Consider the following 22,734-nt stretch of genomic DNA (forward strand, 5'->3'; position numbering starts at 1 on the left):
GAAAAGGAGGAAAGCAAATGTGCCAGTCTAGAATTCCACCAAACATGAGAAGCTTCCTTAAACACAAAGACCTTTTCAGACAAACAAAAAACTGAAACACTTATGGAAATTCTGCAGGCAGAAGACAGTGCCTCAGGGCCACAAGTTTAGAGACACAGGAAGAAATGAAAAATGTTAGCAAACCTAATGAATACTAACTATGTAGCAATATCTTCTGGGGTTTAAATGTGTAAAGAAATTTTCCAAAAAAAAAAAAAAAAAAAAAAAAAAAAAAAATGTGAAGAAGGCGTTGCTGGTCATGTAGCTAAACATTAATCTCCTCTTCTGCCACTCACAACTTTCTTTAGAGAGGCAACAGGCCCAGATGACAAAGGTATTATCTTAGCATTCCTTGCAAAGTGAATCAAAGACTGCATTTTCTGACCAGCTTCTGTAAGGGGCAGCTCACACTTCTGCAGCAGCAAGGCAGAGCTGTCAGCACAAAGGGACCCATGAAGAAAGTGGCTGACCCATTTTCCAAGGTCACTGTGACAGAAAAGTGTGGCTGTATTCCATGTTAGAAGCACAGGAAACAGTGTTTTGGGACTAGGAAACCAAAACAGCACCTTGCAGCCTGCAGGGCTGTGTGCTGGGTGTGAGCCTGGTGGGTCTGCCGAGCGGGGAAGCTGCACTTAGAAAACACAAGCTAATAACTGCAAGGGCCTGCTGTTAAGACAGCCAGAGGCTTTGTGCTTTGCCTGCTATGTGTTGCCTAAATGGAAAACTGTGACAAGCAGGTAAAATCTACACTCAGAAGCAACAAGGAAGGCACCAGGCCTGCAAGATGTTGTGGGGAGGGAAGCTGTGACCTGAGAGAAGAGGATGGATTCTGGGAGGGAGGAAAGCACAGGACGGAGATGTATACCGACTACTCGGCCGAGCAGCCCCAAACTCATCCTAGTCACACAGCTGGCCTGGTCAAACTCAGTTACAAGACGAAGAAAAAAGTCATATATATGAGAAAGATACTTGTAGGGTGGAGGCAGAAGATAAACAGTGGTGGGTGGGAGAATAATCATCACTACAATCATATTATGTACATGTATGAAGTTATGCAGGAATAAATCTATTAATTAAAAACTGATAAAAGGAATCTGTTTGTCTCAAGTCGCAATGGCTTTTAGTGGTATTAAAATAAATGCTACTTGCCTGTGAGCAGACACTGTTACACAGGCATGACACTGGAGAGCAGCATCTAGTGCCCATAGGGGAGGGAGGCTGAACGGTACATGTTGAGCCTCTGGACCTCGCCTGTACTGTGGACTTTGAGCTTTACTTGGTCAAGTTCCTGGACACAGACTTCTGTCATAGGCAGCTGAGATAGTTCCTAATGCCAGTGACACATTACACAGCATGTACATTGTATACACAGTACATACAGTATTCTCATTCACCATGTCCAGGGCTAAGAAACCACAACACACTAACAGAAGAGAAGTAAGTGTAAAGGACCACATGCCTCTACTAAAGTCTTCCTTCTTATCAACTACCAAAATAATCAGAAGAATTTAAGAATGGCACAGGGGTTTACCCCCAAGGATGGCACTGGGACATACCCCAAAGATCACATGCTGAATGGACTAGGTGTTTTTAGTCATTTTGAGGTCAGAAAGGCCAAGGGAGCCCGGAGGAGACAGTGCCCAGGCATTACCAACAAGCACTCAGTTCAACTGTTCATCTGTGGGCTCCAGACTCACCCCTCAGGATGCTGCAGGACAGAAACCATCAGCTCTACAGCCAGAGCACCTGCAATCACGGCCAGGCCTGGGCGGCTCACTGTGCACTGCTGGTCCAGAGTCCGGTCTCTGGTTGACTAAAGAAAAACAACCACAGACATGAACAGAATATTCTAGTTTAGCCAGACCTAGGTGAACCTGAAACTCCCCATGATAAACCTTTAGAATACAGATTGGTGTAGTTGATGAAGAAGACCAGCTGGCCTCACCCTGTCTTGCCTTGGGAGAAAACACCATGTAATTAAACAAGCCACTACACTAAACAGGATGTGAACTGTAAAGAGACAGAGATGGGACATTAGCCATCAATATGGCCTCATGGTGGCTCTGCGCCCAGTGTTCCTCAACAGGAACCCATCACCTCTCTTGTACTCAGTAAAGAGGTGGAATCACAGGGAGGAACAATCATGAGTAGCTGGTAACTGTCCTGCCTGAGGTAATGGCTCAGTGTGACCCTGCCTGAGGCAGGAGCCACACTCTACCCCACTTCCTCTGTTCCTGTGCTTCATCACCCTGCCTGTGCTCTGAGAACTTAAGTGCAAACCTACAAGCATCCGCCACTACCTGGCTACATGCTCAAGCTGTTGCTGAGTCAATCCCACAAAGTCTAATCTTTCAAAGAGGGGAAATCCCAGGATTATTTAATGCTATAAAAGTTTCAATGTAATGAAAAGATGTGGCTGTCCTGCTTGGGGGTCAACCCTGTTTGATGGCAACCACTGACCAATAGGACAAGCTGAATGTTCTAGCATCTTATGAAGACCATTCAGCCTCCTTCCTCACACAAGAAGTCGCAGCTTTTCTCTGTGGAAGGAAAAGCCAGTCGTTCCAGAGAGAGAAGACTGGGCTTTATAACAGCAGAAGGGGAAACAAGGCAGTTCACAGAGGTCTACTGCTGACTCGAGAGATGCCTGTTCCTGCAGGTCCACTAGGCTGCAGAATCCAGCTAGAGGTGCTCCTGGCTGCCTCACATTCCACCGACACAGCAATGAGTGCGGGTGGGAGTGCCTTGTCTAGACTGTCAGACAAAAATACCCTAGATAAAGTTAAGACGTCAATTTCAGACAAACAAGCAAAACATACACACACACACACACACACACACACACACACACATATGTATAAATAAAATTCTAAGCAGCTCTTGACTACTGTAAAGGGCAAACTTACATACTACAAAAACAAAACCAACCAACCAACCAAAAACAAAATAAAACAACAACAACAACAACAAAACAGCAAAAGAACACTTGCTGTTTACCTGAAACTCAGTTTCGAGACAGTGTGATAGGCCTGTGCCCTGCGCTGTTCTCCAAAGTCACAGGGAACAAGAGGCCTTCTGGATCATTGAAGAGACAACATAAGCATGAACCAGAGCTTGGGGCTCTTAGTCTCCCCATATTCGGGGCTCTTTGGAGTGAATGCAGGGCTACAGGGGGGCAGGCTGTGCAGGCCACATCTATGCAGTGTCTGTGGCTCAGTCATTCCGGTGAGAGTGCCAACCATGGTGGGATCGTACCCCTCCCCACAACTTGAGAACCTGCTTTATTAGACAGTCTTTAAACAGCACTGGGAGGGCCGGGACACAGAGACCCACTTACATCTCCTGGAGCCACCACATCATTGCAGAAGTAGCAGCCGAGCTTGTATCCAGGGATGTTGGCAAACAGTGAGGAGCCCAGGTCAGCAGATGCTACAAGATGGCTTGGGCACAGGTCCCCGGCTCCCTGCTGCTTGGGTTTCTTCAGGCCATGTCTCATGACAACAAAGGTATCAAACCCCAAGGCAGCATTGATGACCAGCTGTTACCAATGAAGAAAGAGACGGGAGTCAGGACAAACACATCTCTGGCCAAGGCTAAGTTCATAGGTAGCTATTTTTAAATTGCTTTCTTTTTTCATGTGAGTGTAACTAGTCTTTAATAGCCAATTGAAACCTGCAAGAGGCTTGATAAACCACTAACATAAACCATCTCATTTAAACCCTTTACAAATATTGCCTGTTTAATAGATGAGGGTACCGAAGGTCAGACAGAGTTCCACTTCTGTCCCAGGACTATGGAGCTTAGGAGGGAATATGAGCAGCCGTTGGTGGTGCCCACACAACCCTGCCACACCCTTTCAGTTCCTTGGAAAGCTTTACCACGACAGTTTGTAAGTTGTCATTTCCCCACCATGTAAATTTTTTCTTTTCTTTTGGTTTTTAAGACAGGATTTTTCTCTGTAGTCCTGGCTGCCCTAGAACTCACTCTGTAGGCCAGGCTGGCCTCAAACTCAGAGACCTGCCAGTCTCTCCTCACTGAGCACTGGGATAAAGGCATGCACTATCACCACCTGGCCTACCATGCGGATTTTAAAGAGAAGCTTTCTTTGTACTTTAAGAACTCCTCTTGGTTGGGATTAAGTTGTTTTCCCCAATTTTTGGTTACATACAAAGTTTGAAGGAATAAGAAAAGGCACACTGGAGAAGACAAAACAAAAGCCACAGCTCTGAGGGTTGTAGAAACTCTGAGGCATTGCCTCTTGTACCTCCTCTCCCCTTCCGGTTTGTCCTTTGCCTCATGATAGACAGAGGGTGGAGGATGAACGGCCAACAGACAGATGAGGGGTGATGGCAATAGAGGCAGATGCACGTTTTTATATACAGTGTAACGTAACATTCATAGACTGTTTTATCTTATAATATGCCATTTTCTTATTGGCATTCTTTGAAAACCTCCCGAGTGGCTGCATACTCAATTAAGTATCCTCATCACAGGACCTTCAAAGATGGCTGGAATAGGAAGCACACCCATTGCTGGGTGATGGCGTGAGGTAAAGACCTCAGGGCCACACAGGTCACCCTCCTTCCTGGGTGGCTCATTAAGTTCTGGACAGAGGTAGCACGAGGTACAACGCCACCTTTCGCTTGCTGGCTGCAATAACAGTAGGAAGCCACCGGCTCTCTCTGGTGTCCATTAGCAGGAAGATGACATCATGGCAATCGATGAGCTGCTCCAGCTGCTCCACATCTCTGCGGGCCTGCTCCATCGTGACGTCAGAGAAGTCCACAGGGTGTCCTGGCATGGGGATGCTCATGTTGAACCCGCTGGCATTCTAGGGGAACATCACTTACACGTTAGGAATTCCACAGTGCACAGTGCTACTGCTCTTTCTCTCAAATCCTGGGGCTCTGCTCTCCACCGCCTTGAGCAGTGTATGTGTGTGTGTGTGTGTGTGTGTGTGTGTGTGTATGTTTATGTATCTGTCTGTGATTGTGTATGTACATCACTGAGGATGGAACTCAGAGTCACAGGAACAGCACAGCCAGAGATTCTCCTTCCATAGAAGGGAAAGGATCAAGACTGCATCTCAATTCTCCGAATCGCACTGGCCACAGGCAAGTGTGAAAACATCAGCTTTCTCAGAGTTGTCAAAAGACTGACTTTCCAGATGGCTGGGGATGAGGCACAGGTTGAAAAATTCAGGAACTACATGGCAGAGCTCAGACTCAAAGCGACATGAAGGTTCATAGTCCTCTCCAGTGACAGACTAGAATATTCTCCCAAGGTGGGCATGCTTGTCCACCCTGGGGTAGAATGACAGATCTGCGCCTTCTTCCACAGGACTTTTAGGCCTCCCAGTGGGACTACAGAGTACACTGACCTATGTCTGCAAGCCTGTGCTTGGCCCTGTGCTTTGCTTAAGCAATGAGAGAGAAGGTGGTGTGCTGTGATGAGACTGATCGAGACTCTCTGGCCTTCTATTTTTCCTAGGAACCACAGGACCAAGAGACTGTGGCTCCTCAAGCCTCCATTTTGAAACAATCACATACAGAGCGTGCGGAGAGCGGGTGTGGCGGTATTCCAAGATGATGCTTGGGACTCCAGCCTAGTCTTGTGACTAGCACCTGACTTCCTCCTGCCCCCCCCCCCCATTAGACACTCCCACTGTGCGAGCTGCGCAGGCGCACCCATGACTTGAGATCAGGCCAGATGATGCGGACCTATGAACTGCAGCCACGCAACATGGACTGAGGAGGTGAAGTTGAGAGAGAATAAAGGGACTGCGCTTGGGGGTGGAGAAGAGAGAAAGAGAAAGAGAAACAGAAAGAGAGACAGAAAGGGACAGAAAGATTTTCACTGGCATGCTGTAAGGTTCCTGAATAAACCGCTTTGAGAAGAACGCGGAGCGGACTGGAAGCTGAGTCCAGCCTTGCCTATCAGCTTACTCCCCCAGCTGGCATACCTGCAGTGTTGACTTGTAGCTGAGACTGGGAAATTGTGAGATTTCTACGCTGTGCCAGCAGAGACCTAACTAACATCTCAATGGTGAAGAAGCTTTCTCGACCCAGTGCATAGCTGGGAGCAGTGGGTCCTCAATCAATGCTATGGAATTCTATATATAAATAATGTTCCCGAGGGATGCTTGTGAAATAAAACCATCAACGACAGGAGGCTTTGGTAATATATGAACCAATATTGACAGACTAAAGGAGGAAATTTCTGGAAGGCAAGCTTTTTCATGGCTAGGGCTGAAGATGCCACTCTCATTAGCATTGTAAGAAGACACCTTAAAGATTGCTAATGTGATTCCTGTTAGATAAAATGATTGTGTATTCAATGGGCAGACCCTTGCTGAATGGCTTTAAAAACATCTCAAAACTTACTTTTTTTCAAGTGAGTTGAATATGCTGGTGTTTGTCAGTTTGACACGAGCTTAAGTTGTCTGAAAGAAGGAACCTCAACTAAGGAATTACCTCAATCAGACTAGCCTGTGGGCATGTCTCTAGGTCATTTTTCTTGATTGACAACTGATGTGGGAGAGCCCATCCTGCTGTGGGTGATGCTACCCTGAGCTACAATGATCCAGGAGTGTATAAGAAAGCAGGCTGAGCAAGCCATGGAGAGCATCCCTCCATGATTCCTGCCTCTGCCCTGCTTGAGTTCCTGCCTTCTCTCAGCGACAGACTGATCAGGATGTGTGAGCCACATAAACCCTTTCCTTCTCAGTGGTTCTGGTCAGTGTTTTCTCACAGTAAAAGAAAGCAAAGGAGGACGGTGAATGTCTTGTTTCTCATCTGTCATTGCTAAATATTATGAGTGTGACTCAAAAATAGCAGGAGATACAGTAAAGGTTTCAACTTTCAACCAGTCCTTCTGCATAGATGTAGTCAGTACAATTTCCTGAGTGGTACTCTGCAGCCAGTGGGTAGTGTGGTGAGAGGTGGGGACATCTGCACTCACCAGAAATCCCTTTACAGGCAGGTAGGGAGAAAACACACAGCTCCACTTTTGGAGCTCCTCACTCACTCTTCATTTGATTTCTACTGGAGCATATGAGAAGCATTTGCTGTGCTGTGCAGGGGAGGGCAGCCAGGGCTTCACACGTATTATGCAAACACTTTCCAGCCTGGCTACAAGCCAGCTCTAGTTGCATTTTAGTTGTTTGTTTGGTTTGCATGCAAGTGCATGTATGTTGACATGGGTGTGGACCTGCTATGTGTGTGTATGAGTATGCAGGTGCACATGTACCAGGGCGTGTGTGTGGAGGTCAGAGGACAGCAGGATCTTTTGGTTGTGGATGTTTGCTGCTGCTCAGGCCAGATTAGCTGGCAGCCAGCCAGTTTCTGGGGCCTCTCCTGTCTCTGCCTCCTTTCCCATTGTAGAAGCACCAGGATTACACACACACACACACATCTATGCCTGGCTTTATGCTTACATAGCAAGCATTTTATCCAATCACCCCTCTCTTTGTAGTGTTTTAAAGAGGCTATCATAGAGGTGAGGTGGCAGGCTTGGTCACATGATGAAGGTCTGGTAAAAAGTAACACCTGTCTGATCTTTAGTCACCAATACTACGGAGCCTTGATCCCCAGGATTCCTAGGACTTAAACATTCACAGAGTTTACAGAAAAGAAAACATGATGTTCCCCATGAATCCAACGTACCACTCCGGGAAATATTTTCTGGAGCCGCTCTGCTGCAGCCAGAGCCTTGGGCTTGCCACCCACTAGACAATCTTCAAATTCATACAGAGGCTGCCTCACAGGATTGGAGTAGGAGATCTTGGCGTTGTCCACAAATGTGATGTGTCTGACGCCCCAGCCCTGTGTGGAAACAGGAAACCATGGTACCTTCCTGAGGAGCCTGTGCCAGCACATATTTCTAGAAGTCTCTAGGAAGGGTTTTGCTTTTGAGCAGCAGGGACATTAAGATATAGGAAACTACAGAAATGTAACCGTACAATTCAATTTTTGATCATTAGAACATCAACTTCTTTTTGAAAGATAATTATATGCGAGGGCCTAGATCCCTATGGTCATTAGACCAAGAACTGTCACAGTAATGCTCACTTACAATGTGTTATTTTTGACAGTATCACTAGAGGACGATTGCCAGGGAATGCTAGAGGAATTCTACTTTGTTGTTTCAGGATTATTGAGAGCCCACAGATGTCTTTGGTTTCTCTTAATAAGTAATTAAGTGTAAATATCAACTCCTCTAGAAACTCACTTTGAATTTCAATTAAGTCTTCAGAAAAATGACTTGTAAGTTGTCCCCATGTAAAACAATGGAGAATATTCTTGGAGTATTTCTCCATCTGGAGAAATCTTGCTTATAACTGGGCCTTAGAAGGGGAGTTTGTATTTTCATGTAAGTTGTCTTGTTGTCATGGACACCACTTTCATAGACAAGAGCATTTCTGAAAACCTTTTTATTTAAAGATTTGTGTTATACATAGTGTTCTGCCTCAATGTGTTTAAGTCCATACAAGTAATGCCTGAGGGAGCCAGCAAAGGGCATCAGATGTCCTGATCTGGAGTTGTGTGCTATTGTGAACTGCTGTGTGGGTGCTGGGAACTGACTCTAGGTTCTCTCCAAGAGCTGCATTCATTAGTCCTAAGCTCTGAGACATTTCTCTCACCCCTGTATTTCCTCACAGTTTATGAAACCACATAGCTTTAAAGTTAAACTATTAAGTTACAGAGAAAACGTTTTATAAACAGCAGGCCCTGAGCCAGTTTGTATAACTATAAATGAACAGGTAAATGAAAGGCCTCCATTTCTTTCTACCAGGATAATCCTGGAATAATGTGATGTCCTCGTGTACGGATTCTGACTATTTGTGGGATGGGAAATGTGACTGAGGCTGGGGCTGGAGCTCAGGCTGGGGCTGGAGGGGCATTCTCTGCTACTGTGGCTACAGATTGCTCTTAGAACTATAAAGATGCTGAGGAGAATAAAAGGGAATGGGAAGGAGACACAGCTTGATGGCAGCCATGAGACCACCAGACTCACCATCAGTGTCCTAGCCACATTACACCCCAAAGTACCAGCTCCCAGCAACAGGCACTTGACAGACACGACCTTGTCCAAGTCCAAGGTGGGGACCAATCGCCAACACATCAGCTTGAGATTCAGATCCACAGATGACTCAGCCAGCCTGGAACACAAGATTAATGTGCTGGTGAGTCACCCACTTGTGCTCCAGACTTAATTCTAACAAAGGCACGATCTATTGGAGGGATAGATTGAGGTAGCTGGACAATCAGAATCACAGTAAAAATAAGATGAAGCTTGTAGGTGACAGGGAGGAGAAAGGCATGCCACTGGCCTTTGTGATTCTGGGGTAGGGGTGTTCCTATAGAGAGCTCCCAACAGCAAGGTGAGGGGAAGTCAGAGCTGTCACCAGCTGAGGTGTAGGTTTAAAAGAATGGCTCTTCCAAGTCCAGAAACTCTCTCAGACTTAATAAAGGGTGAGTGGATTCTATCCTTCAATATTCAATGGCCTCTCCACAAATACAATATTCCTTGTAATATTTTTCTGTGGTGGCAAGTAGAACAGAGAGGTCCACAACCAGGAACAAAGAACCAGGAAAAGAGGCAGAGGCAGGTGAATTTCTGCAACTTCCAGACCAGCCAGGGCTGCCAGCTCTATAAAGAACAGTAACATAACAACATTAAAAACGCAAAAAAGTAGTGGTGAGGTCCAGGAGCTGGAAACAAGAGTAAGGAAGGCATGCATGCCTCAGGACACCCAACACACTAGCCCTCATGAAGACAAAGACAAGTAGTGGCTGGCTCAATACCAGCATCGCTGAACTACACAGCACAGCATTGCTACTACACCGAGACAAGAGGGCCCCAGTCACATCTACCTTTTGGGGTCCATACATCCGCTGAGGTTCACCATCCTTGGGCCCATGCCTCCTTTCTGGTTCTTCTCCCAGCCAACTGCTTTAGGGCAATCTTAAGTGCAAATAAAACAAAGTTTACTAAGAGGGGAAATAAAAACAAACTGAGTTCATGTCTTCGTGCTTATGTGGCAAGCACGTTACATAATGAACCCTCTCCTTCCCCTGACTTAGCCTTTGTACTGGCTGGTTCTGTGTCAACTTGACACAAGCTGGAGTTATCACAGAGAAAGGAATCGCAGTTGAGGAAATGCCTCCATGATCCAGCTGTCAGGCATTTTCTCAACTAGTGATCCAGGGGGAAGGGCCCAGCCCATTGTGGGTCATCCCTGGGCTGGTGGACTTGGTTCTATAAGAAAGCAGGCTGAGCAAGCCAGGGGAAAACAAGCCAGTAAGCCCTCCATGGCCTCTGCATCAGCTCCTGCTTCCTGACCTGCTTGAGGTCCAGTCCTGACTTCTTTGGTGATGAACAGCAATATGGAAGTATAGGCTGAATAAACCCTTTCCTCCCCAACTTGCTTCTTGGTCATGATGTTTGTGCAGGAATAGAAACTCTAACTAAGACAGCCTTTGTCCTCTCCTTTTTGCTATGACTGCCATCTTCTTAACCTTTTTTTTAAAAAAAAAAATATGTGTATGAGCATTTAGTTTGCATGTAAGTGAATCACATGCATGCAGTGTCCTTAGAGGCCAGAAGAGGGCATCAGATCTACTAGAACTAGTTACAGTTTTGAGCCACCATTGGGTGCTGGGAATTGGACCCAGGTTCTTTGCAAGGGTAGCCAGTGCTCTTTACCAATCCCAGTCCCACAACTTTTCCAAGTGCATCTTCTTCTGCGCTACAGAGACAGAGATGATATTTCCACTGCTCTGTTTCTCAAAGACTTCCTTCCGTTTAGAATAAAGCTTCATGAACTCCATGCTTGCACACTTACTCATACACACACTCACATATACACCAACACACTCATATGCTCACTTTCATTTAAGGACACACAAAACTCACATGTGTACACAGCATGCACACAGACTCAAAAACTCATGCATGTGCTCACACTAATGCTCAGATGAAGGCTTCAGGGCTCCTTTACTAGGACAAAGGGCTCCAGAGAGCTTCACTCATTGTCTACTCTCAATTCATGACTTTTAAGAACTGTCGCTCAGATACTGCCACCAGGATACCAGCCATGACACCTGAGATAACAGGAAGTTCCAATTACAACATCTGCATACGCAAACCTCCCCTTCTGTTCTAGCCAGTTAATCATTTGCTTGTTTAGTGGCAGGAGCTAATGGGCCTCCTGCTTCCACTTTCCAAGTGTTTGATAGGCTATAGCCAATACACACTGTAAGCTTATTATTAATGGAAAATACTTCATGTGCAGATGGGGAATTTATACACATGCTTCTATATAAACTAGACTCATAACACACAGCCCAAATGAAGGAGAAACATGCTGGGAATAAGCACAGAGCAGAAATGGGAAGCTGGCATTGCAGTTCACCCCCATTAGTGGCCATGCCTGCTTCATGCAGTGTCCAGAGCCGCTCTCTGCCAGCTATGGAGACTTTAACACTTCCCACATCACTGAAGTTCCAACTATGAGATGCCTTGGACAGAGAACCACATGTTGCTTAATCATGAGGGTGAGTTCTGAGAAATGACAGGAGGCTGACTGTCCTGCTCTGAGAATACCACAGAGTGTACTTATACAAATTAAGTGGTCCTGAGATTCCCTAGGCAACAGACTCTTAAAGGACCATTGTGCTAGTGGTGTGATGTCGTTATGTCACATGTGGCTACACTGAGGAGTGTGGCTATGGAAACGCCTTGGGCTTACATCATGATGCTAACAAGTAAGTCTTTATTTGCAATGTTTATTATCGAGCTTTATTTGCAGCTAAGTATAAATGCTAATTCATGTAAAACAATGAGGAAACATCCCTTCAAGGATAAGGACTGATCTTCATCATGGAGTACAGAGAAGATGGAGAGGAGAGGTAGAAGCCTCGGCCTGGTAGGGGCACTAAGCATGAGCCACACCCGAGGGCAAAGCAGAGTGGCTCAGTGAAGACAGAGGAAGATAGTGTGTTTCCACAGGGTAAAATTAGGCTCATGGGAAAGTGGTCTAGTGGCTGCATCCTCCTGGCTTCGCTTTTTACTGACACTTGACCTCCCTATTTTTTGAGTTGCAACTTAAAGGGAAACTCATGAACTCACTGTATCTTCAGGAAACATGCCACTGGGAGCTATTTCAGGATGCAACAGAAGAGGGCGCCAAGCCAAAAGTTAAACAAAATGCCTCTAAATGGAGTGGCTTCCTCCCTTGAGCACACAGAGGACTCTGCTTGCCTTTCCTATTGTATTTAAGATGCCCAGACTGGAGTACAGAGTCAACAACAAACAGGCAGCCTTGAGTCCTGACTTCAGCACTTTAGAAGAGATGAGGCGTCCCCACCACCTGATGCACACACCAAAGAACCCGTGCACTAATCAAGAGGGGCAGCAGTATACATGGAGGTGCTTTGCAGATGCATAGCGGTGGCTGTAGGAAACTAAGTGAGCTTAAAAGAGCCCCAGATGAGTAGCACAGGCTGGACACTGCTCAGCTTCCTCACGGGACACACGCTTCCCACGTGGGCACTTTCCTCATTCCCTCAAACTTGGGCATGCATTCTACCTTGAGTGCCTATGCACTGCCTGTCCATGCATATGCACTGTATGTAGACATTTACAGACAGACAGACACATCTAGCACCATCTATAAAATGCTTCCCAGACAATTTCCTAATCTATAGTATGTGGATAAAAGCTAACACCTACTATGCAAGGCTGAGAGAAAATATTATATGTGGAAGGGGAAATATGGCTTTGCTGACTGATACTCTGTATGGAGAACAGGGTCACACACACCTTCAAGTACTCAATGAATAAACATGTTAAGCAATCAATAACTTAATCGTTCCTTGAGGAAGAGGCATAAATAAAGAGTTCTTGTCGATCAAAACTAAGTAAATTAAAGTCAAGCTGGGGAAACTCCCTCCAGACTAGAGAAGCTGCCAGAGCTCAGCCTCTGCTCAGGGCTGAACACAGCCTCCCTGTGTGCCAGGCCCGCACACTGCCGTCCAGGCTTCTCTCCTGCCTCTGTGAGGCTGTGGGCCAGAAGCAGGGCCTCTGGCCACTCATCATTATATCATTACACTGGCAAAGACGTGCCAATTACCTGGGCTAAAGGCCATTTCGGGAAGTCTCACTTCAAAGACGATGCTGTGTGTCACGTCTCGTGCTCCCTGCATGGTACGGTCCCGAAAGCAGAGGACTTCAACGGACTGGAAACTGCCGCTCCTGTTGTCCGCACGGGATTTGTGTTAATTTCACATGATTAAGAGAGAAGAAGAAAAAGAGCGGGTGTAAAGTGCTTTCCAGACTGGCTGCTGAGAATTCAAGGCATGCAATCAGTCCTGTCTGACCTCCTTAACCTTAGAGAGAGAAGAGCACACTTGTGCAGGCACCCTCTGTCTGTGCATTTAGAGTCCGGCTGTCAAGTTACCTGGATCCCTCCCCCAACCCCCACCCTAGGTGAATTTTCAATAGCAACCACACAACAGACAGATGGAAAAGGAATCTAAGGGTAGGATGCTCCCAAGATCCTAATCAGGGACCCCTAAGGCCCTTTACCATCAGCTAGAAACTGGCTTCACCAGGGTTGGGAATGGCTGAGTGTCAACATAACCAATCTCTCTGGGGTCCGTCAATATTTGTCTATCTTCATATTCTGGAGTTAACATTTTTACTTACGAAAAGCAAACACAAAGAAACTCACAGAATCCCTTTATCTAAGCTTGACCACACCTATCTGGGCTATCCCCTGCTCAGGTCCTCACAGTGGCTTTGCCTGTTTTGAACTACATAAATGGAAACATACATTTTCCAGGCTGGCTTTATTTACTCAATGCTGTCTGAAAACCCATCCATAGCTGGTTGTGATGGTGCACATCTTTAATTTCAGCACTCATGAGGCAGAGCAAGGAAGATCTCTGAGTTCCAGGTCAAATAGAGCTACACTGTAAGACTATGTCTTTTAAAAGCAAAAAGGCACACATGTGGTGCACCTACATACAGGAAGGCAAAATACCCATGAAGTAAAAATAAACCTTAAAAACAAAGAAAAGAAAAGCCACCACTGAAGACTTGCTCTGTGAAGCCACCTAAGGCTCCATCATCCATTAGGAATGGAAGGACATGAGGCTGGGGCTAGTAAGCACAGTACTACTCAATACTGCTGTGTGTGTGTGTGTGTGTGTGTGTGTGTGTGTGTGTGTGTGTGTGTGTGTTTATATCCAGCCTGTCTGTACCCCTGTGAGCAACAAGCTCAGAATGTCACCACAGAGCACAGAGCAGCCAAGGGTGTTTTTAACTCTGGCAGATCAGATCCACCACAAGTGGGCAGCATCTTTTGTGAATTCTTCTGCCTCCCATTTCAGCATGGTATGGTATGGTAACTTTCCTTAGGTGATTTTGATGGGGACGGGAGCTGTTAATCTCTTATAATGTTATTTCCTTGATACCCAATAGTGCTGAGTATCAAGTATAAGTTAACACTTCCCAATACTACATCTTATTTTAGAATTAGAAGAAATTTTACAGGTCGGGGTGGTGGTAGCAATAGGAAATTCCTCTTGAAAACCAGGGAGGGAGAGCTGGAGAATGTTAGTGTCATGGCTCTGGCTGTGTGACCTCACCTCAGTCTAAGTTATCTTCAGCATAGTACAAACTGGGGGTGGGGCTCCCTAGCAGAACTGTTTAAGAGCCGCAGAGATAGAAATTGAACAACTAATTTAGTTGACTTATTTTCTATTTTCCATGACAGGAATCAAATCGGTGCACTTAGGGAAACTGAATGGCATAAGCGGAGCCATTGTGGAAAGCATACAGACAAGACACACAGACACAGACACACATGTAAATACCATCTGTGGGCTGCCAGGACCAAAAAATTCCTCAAAGGCCATCCAGGGTACTGGGCTAGGTTACAGGGATCGTACACACCAACTGTTATCTGTGAACGGAAAACACTTGCTGAGAGCCACACCACACACCAGGTCAGTCTGACAGTGCCACACGGAAAGTAGACACTTGGAGAAGGCTGAAGGGAAGAGAAAAACGGCTCGGGATCTCACCTTAGACGAGACTCCTTGACAGGTAAGAACTGGAACATCTCCCCCTGCACTCTATGGCCTGGCATGGGCCACGGAGAGAGCAGGAACTAGAGTTCAGAAAGGAAAGAGACTGGAAGTGACAGAGAAAAAGGAGGAGGGAGGGACAGAGGAACAGAGATAGAGGGCAGAGGACTTAAGAGGGGAGAATTGCAAGCTGTAACAATGGCTCATTTGTGTGTGATGACAAAGAGAAAATCAACATGGGGCCATTGGCCTAAGCCTATAGTCAGTTCAAATTAAAAGCAGATGCCTAGATATTGGGAACACACATCCCTCCCACCTCTCTCCCAAGTTCTACTCTAATCCTGCCTTCCATCTGGAAAATTCTACTCAACCTCAAACCACTGTCCTTCAGTGAGGACTTTATTTGCTTTAGCTGGAGAGGCAGGAAGCTGCCCTCCTCCCAGGAGCCTTCACACACTGTAGCTGAGATGTATCTTTTCTGTCTCCTCTGTCAAAAGGCACTGGGCACCTGGCACCTAGATAATGTTTTCTAAAAACTATTCTCCAATAAAATAAGTCAGGATACTTGGGCATGTGGCTGATTTTAGGGCTTGGACAGAGAAAACACAAGACATTCCTGGACCATCTTCTATTACCAGAAAATAGGAAGTGCATGCGTGTAAAGTACCAGAAGAAGGCATCAGATTCTGAAACTAGATTTACATATGTGTGTAAGCCACCATGTGTGTATTGGGAATTGAACCCTGGTCCTTCGGAAGAGCAGGTCTGTGTTCTTAACCACTGAGGAATCTCTCTAGTTCCTGCAGCTATTTTCTATAAATCTGAAAGGTTTCCAGAATAAAAGTTTAGGTTCAAATGAGAAAGACAGTGCCCAGTGTCTGGAAAATATGGGAAATCCTTTTATCCTTTCCTGCTGTGCAGCATCTGTCTAGGAAACACTTATTAAATGATGGGAAGATGGATGAATAAAGGTGAGGATGAGCCTTGGCATTTGTCTAGCATGTGCGGGTCCTGTGGGTGGGAGGGAAGGAAGTGGGACTGAGGGGAGGAGGCAGAAAGATAGCTGGAAGAAAACCATGAAGCCAAAGGTTTCCTTTGTAAGCAAATGTAGATTAAATAAAAACACAGCTGATACGTACACAATCATAATTTCTGTGTGTGTTGAGGGGAAGAGGAGGAGGGAGGTAAAGATAGATATACTTTGGGGATAAATGGGAGTGTACCACCATTCACAAGAGGAGGTCAGAGCTCTTCCTCCACCTTTACAGGGGTTCAGGGGATTAAACTCAGGTTACCACCACCACCACCACCACGCCTCCTCTTTGCAACAGGGTTTCACTAAAACAGGGACTGTCCTGGAATTCACTGTGTAGAGTAGGTTTGCCTCAAACTCACAGAGATCTGCCCGTCTCTATCCCAAATGCTAAGATTAAAGGTGTATGTCAGTACACCCAGGTCTGTCCTACTTTTTGTTTAAATTAGTCAGAACTTTATACATTTGTTTCATACAATGCTTAGTGTGGTCTAAGCCAGAAGCACAAGCCAAAACGCCATTCTGATGAGGAGGAAAGGAAGAAGACTGAAGAGGAGGAAAAAGAAAGAAGATGAAGAAGGAACAACAAAGAAAGGAAGAAGGAGAAGGAAAAAGAAAAAGAAGGAAAAAGGAGGAAGAAGGAAGGAAGGAGGAAAAGGGAGAGAAGGAGGAGGAAGAGAGAGACCCACAACGATCCCACATTATCAACAGCTAGAGGAACATCTATCTCTCCACATCTTCATGCATAACTACTGTTCTGGTTGGCTTTCTATTTTTTCCCTTGTCAACTTGACATAAACTAGAGTTCATTAAAAGAGGAATGAAAATTCCCCCACCAGATTGCCCCTAGGCAAGTCTGTAGCACATTTTCTTGATTAATGATTGATGTGGATGAACGAGGGTGGACTCAGCAATGGCAGTGCTACCTCTGGGCAGGTGGTCCTCAGATGTGTAAGAAGCAAACCAAGCAAACTAAGGAGAGCAAGTCAGGAAGCAGCACTCCTCTATGGCCTCTGCTTCAGTTCCTGCCTCCAGGTTCCTTCCTTGATTTCCCTTCATGATAGACTACAGCTGTAAGATGAAATGAACTCTTTCTTCTGTAAATTGCTTTGGTTATAATCTTTACCATAATGATGGAAACCCTAGCTAAGATAACTACCCCTAACTTTATTTTTCATATAAATATATTTGCATTACAACTTCTAAACAGAAATGAGATCAAGCTGTCTCTCATATGAGCTCTCCCTGGCCCGGCAATGTTCTACAGCCATCATTGGTAGCACTGAGTGGTTTCCATGGCAGAGATTCACATCCAGAACCACAGTGTACTCCCCAGGCTCACTTCCTTCTTTGTCATTCTTAGCACTCACTGGATGTCAGTCTTAATGCTGGACTTCTCCTGGCTCAGGATGAGAGGGGGCCCTGGCCAGCAAGAGGGCTCTGAGATCTGAATTACAGACTCTTCTGCTCTGGCTGCCTGCCACACTGCCACCTGCAACTCCTTTGAATGTTTCCCTTTATGAAGCAAGGAAGGGGGAGAGGAGAAAAAGTGGCTTCCCTCATTTCAGTTTCATGGTAACCAGAACAGCTTACATTCAGGCAGTTGGCTTACACAAGAGGAAAGGGCGCTGGCCACTGTCAGCAGGTGTATGCTAACTTGGCAGCTAACTGATTTGAAAACCCAAAGAAAATCCTCCCTTGTCTCCAAAATAAAAGGGTTGAGGGGCTGGGGACATAGTGTTAGAATGCTTGTCTAGCAGATAAAAAGCCCTTGGTTCAACCCACAGAACCACAGAATCCAGAGTAGAGGTGCACGCCTATAATCCTAGCATTCAGGAGGTGGAGGCAGGAGGATCAGAGGTTCAAGGTAATTCTTGGCTAGAGGGACAGAAGGAAGGAGAGGAAAAGAAGGGAAGAGAGGGGAAAGGAGGGAGACAGAGAAAAGGAAAGTTGCTGACTTGTTTTGTTTCAAAGGCCCATTTTCAGATGTGGAGAATTGTGGATGACAACAGAGGGGGGAAAAGGAATGATAGCTGGGCAGGGGTGGGGGAGAACAGAACAGCAGAGCCAGTGAAGCTCAGCCCCACAGGATCTAAGAGCCATTCAAAAGGTATTTAGAAAGAGCCTCAGTATCTACCCAAAAAGTAGCATTCCTCCAGAGATCTGAGTTTCAACTGCTAAGTGTGACTTCAAAAAAAAAAAAAAAAAAAAAAAAAAAAAAGCGAGAGAGAGAGAGAGAGAGAGAGAGAGAGAGAGAGAGAGAGAGAGGGCCAGCACAGAATGTCCTGTTGCTCACTCTTCTCTGACTTTTGGCAACTGACTCAACACCTCTGAGCTTTAATTTTCTCATCACTCAAGCAATTCTCGCCTGCATCCAGCACCAGCTGAGAATGGGACTATCACCCAAGGAGCAGGAGCCACAGCAATGCCACGGACACCCTCAGCTGCAGCCATCGCCCCCGCAACCCATTCCAGCTCAGCTCATCACCGCAGACTACCCCCACCCTTAAAGCCCAGGCCCTTTTATAACTGGCAAAGAAAAGAACCAACTGATCAACAATCTCTGGATCTCAAGTTTTATCATCCACAGATGTAGAGCTGGGACCAATACAGGGAATAAATTAGAGTATTATATATACCCCATGCTGCAGCAGATGCCCAGCCTCAAAGAAGAAGTGTATTTCTGGGTAGGAAGGGGATAAGAAGTCTTTGAGCAGAAATGAACAGGAATCCGTTTCTCAGAACACCCTGGCCTAAGATGAGCTAGATAGAATAGGGGTGATTGGTTAAAGAGGAACATCTGCCATGTACCCAGAAAGGGAGGCGGGTGTCAGGCTGAACAAGGCTCTCCTATGGAGATAAGCATGCACGGGGCAGACAAGCACCACACAGGAGATTTCAGAACTCATTTGACATGGGGCAAAGTATTAAGTAGCATTTAATTTTTAATGATTTGAAGGTGATTCTGGAGTCTCTTGGTGTTTCAGGAGCTAACTTGGAGCCTTAGTCACAGCAGAAATGATACCAGTCAGTGCTAGGTGAACCAGCTTAACAACAGAAATAAACCCTGACTAGGAATTCTGGGTTCTAAACCTGGCTTTGCCACAAAAATAACTTGGCCAAATCACTTCCTTTTATGGCAACACAGCAAAACACAATTAAAAAGCAAGAGTGTCTTGAAGGTATATAAGTAAGTGTTCCTTTCTACTTTGCTGAGAGCCTGCCATTCAGTGAAGTGGCTCGGCTTGGATCTGGCAGCTGTCCATGAAGCAAACTGCTGAAAACTACAACAGAGTACCTAGAGGGCAAGACAGTCAACCTGACCGTCTTCAGCTGGAGGGTTTCCTGTCAGGACTCATACAAATGGCTGCCTCTAATACTCAAACACTTGATATTCCAGGCAATGAACAGGAGACTCACTCCTTTTAAAAGCACAGGGAAGAAAATCCAAGTCTTAAGTGCACTTCAAGGTCACAGCCAGTAACAAAGACACACAGCTAACACTAAGTGCTAGCTAAGAGACGAGCAGGCTCAGCTAGCAGCAGATAGAAGCCTGAGAACTACAAGGGAACCTTGCTGAAATAATGAAGTATCTTCCACTCTTTAGTAACTGTGCCAGAGGAAGATCAGCAAAGCTTTCCCTGTGGACAGGTGGTGGGATGCTGAGACTGCTCTCCACACCATCACAAGAACTGCTTGGAAGGGTTGGCATTCCATAGCAATGCAGTGCTACTATGGACCAATTCTGTCCAGTTGAAATCCACACGTCTTGCAGGAAATAAGAACTTAAATGAAGGTGATTTCCAAGCCTGTCAAGAGTCTAAGCACAAAACATCTGATGCTGGAGACGCACACAGTGGGAGGGAAAACACAGTATGGGGCAGTAGTCGCTAGAGCTAGCAGTAAGGACATGGTTCTCAACAGTGAGAGCCTGGTCTGACCATCTCTCTCCACTCAGAGTTCTGTGAGTCCATGTTTGTGTCTTAAATGCAAAGGAAATAAGTAAATACTACAAAGTCTGGCGACTCCTCTCAAGGGCCAGCAGTTAGTCATTAGCCAACACACCACTGACTACACTGAGGGTGCTGAGATGGATCTGAGGGTGAAAGTGCTCTTAGGACAGCTTTGTGTAGTTTGTGATCTGGGTTTGTTTCCCAGAATTCAAGATATGAGAAGAGAACTGACTCTTGCAAGATGTCTGCTGACCTCTACAAGTGTGCCCTGTCCAATTCATTCAAACAGATACACAGAGACACAGACACACAGAGACACAGACACACACACACACACACACACACAGAGAGAGAGAGAGAGAGAGAGAGAGAGAGAAACAGACAGACAGACAGACAGACAGACACACACACACACACACACACACACACAAATGTTCTACAAAATGTTTAATCTCAGGGTACAGAGATGGCTCAGTTGTTGAGAGCACAAACTTTTTACATAGACACCAAAGTATGGTTCTCAGCACCCATGTTGGGCAGCTCCCAAGGGCCTGTAACTCCAGTTCCAGGAGATCTGTTGCCCTCTTCTGAACTCCACAGGTGCTGCACTCACATGCACACACCCAGAAGCAGACATACACACATGCACACAGTTAAGTTTTTAAGTATTCATTTCATCAATTTAGTAATTCTTTATTAAAGAGCTTTTCTTGAAAAATAACACAAGATGCAAGAGCTGAGTAGGAAAAGAACAAGTCATACATAAAAATAATCTAAACAGTAACGAAGTATAAAGCTAGCTGCTAAAAATGGTAAAGAGTCTGCTATTACTACCTTCTAAAAAGGGGTGCAGAATGGGATGGCATTATTCTCCAAGGCTACAATCAAACTGAATATGGTACAATTTTTGTTTCAAACAATGCAGAGAGGGTTCGATGAAAACATACAAAGTTTACTTTAAAAACAAAGCTGAGTGTGGCACTACAGCTCATCATCGATACACTGGGGAGGCTGAGGCAGGAGGATCTTAGGTTCTAGGCTAGCTTAAGCTACAGAGTGATAACCTCCCTTGAAAATAAAACAAAATAAAAACCTCAAAATTTAATATCAATGGATGGCTAGATAACTGTGAAAATTTACAAAGGTGATGGAGGCTGCACCATTAAGCACAACCTTAGAGTCCTAGCCAGTACAGCGCTCTGATGTACCCGTGTTTGCACAAGTCGTACTATTGATGTGATGATGATTATTTGTGTGTGTGTGTGTGTGTGTGTGTGTGTGTGTGTGTGTGTGTGTGTGTGTGTTACACCATGGTGAGTGTATGGAGTTCAGAGGACATCTCTGTGGAGCTGGTCCTCTCCTTCCTTGCATTGTAGAGATCTCACCCAGGTCTCCAGGATTGCATAGCAAGCATCTTTAACCAGTAAGCTGCCTTGTCAGCTGAAGAATGAGCTATGTGTAGCTGGGATTGAGTGGATCATAACTAGAACTTTGCAAAGATAAGACATGAGCTGGCCTGTCGTTCAGCTATATAGTGCTTACCTAGATTACAGAGGTCCTGGACTCCATCCTCGGCATTGTGTGTGTGTGTGTGTGTGTGTGTGTGTGTGTATTTCCCACCACACACCATTGCATGCACATGCATATATTCTCCCCCCCACCCTCACACACACACACATTTTGGGAAACATTTTTAGGATGCATACACCCACGAACACATGAGTATTGAGTTACAATGTCACAGGTAATTTTCACTCTGAGTTAAATCTAGCAAGTGTGTATTGAACAACTTCATGTCATCCAAAAAGTGGGAGAAAGTAATCCCAGATGTACTGGCCGAGTGCCCATACAGGGCCCCTCCACTAAGCTGGCAAGCCTGGTTAGATGTGTCTAGAGGTGACCAGAAAGCAGCTTCTCTAGTAGGTAGGGCTCTTCTTGTTTCTTCTGATTTTTTTTCAAAGCCAAAAAAGAAAGAAACTTTGCCTTGAGGACTCCAAATGTTCTCTCATGAAATACCTGTGGAGTGGGGCTAACCACAACAAAAGTTCCATAGAAAACATAATCTGACCAATTTATTCCACAAACATCTGTGGGAACAGTGGTCATGCATGAGGAAAGACCAGCAAAGCCTGTCTCATTGGTCATTTCCCAGTTCTTCCAGCTACCCTTGAGGAACGGTGCTGCTACTCTATACCCGTACACTGGTTGGTTAGAGGAACTGCAGCTCAGGGGTGACACTGGCTCATTAACTGCAGTGGGAGCTAGAATGTGGCTTTCTCCTTTCCACTTGGCCAGGAGCCACTGAGGAAAAATAAGCTTCTGCTTTTTCCACTCCACGCACGCTCAGCCCAGTCAAGCCTTCCACCCTAACCATGGTTCCATTTCCATCTGTTACGCAGGGCTACACTGCTCACTGGGTGCCGAGAGGACTATTGATAACATCAGTCTAACTCAGGGAGGCTTGGGCTGCTGGTGGCCAGCAGTGTAGCCTTCTTGGAGGCAGAGGCTGCTCCCTTGTAGCCAGCAATGTTCCACATGTTCATCAACATCCTATGTACACAGGGCCCTTTCCATCCTACCCTCAACAATCCCACAGGCACACACTCCTTTCTTG

General features: G+C 45.7%; 1 protein-coding gene across 2 annotated transcripts in view; it reads right to left on the reverse strand.

The window, feature by feature from the left end:
* Nucleotides 1–22,734, reverse strand: part of ATG7 (autophagy related 7) — a 196,949-nt gene that overhangs the window by 134,313 nt on the left and 39,902 nt on the right. For both annotated transcript variants that reach the window (XM_080915043.1, XM_080915044.1), the window contains exons 8-15: nt 14,922–15,010; nt 13,175–13,296; nt 9,915–10,005; nt 9,055–9,199; nt 7,704–7,862; nt 4,676–4,870; nt 3,377–3,577; nt 1,737–1,852 (exon numbers count right to left, since the gene is read on the reverse strand). In XM_080915043.1, coding sequence (XP_080771169.1) covers nt 1,737–1,852; nt 3,377–3,577; nt 4,676–4,870; nt 7,704–7,862; nt 9,055–9,199; nt 9,915–10,005; nt 13,175–13,296; nt 14,922–15,010 — 1,118 coding nt within the window. The remainder of the gene's footprint in view (nt 1–1,736; nt 1,853–3,376; nt 3,578–4,675; nt 4,871–7,703; nt 7,863–9,054; nt 9,200–9,914; nt 10,006–13,174; nt 13,297–14,921; nt 15,011–22,734) is intronic.

The sequence above is a fragment of the Micromys minutus genome (assembly GCF_963924665.1).
Source record: "Micromys minutus genome assembly, chromosome: 3".
In the NCBI taxonomy this organism is placed as follows: domain Eukaryota; kingdom Metazoa; phylum Chordata; class Mammalia; order Rodentia; family Muridae; genus Micromys; species Micromys minutus.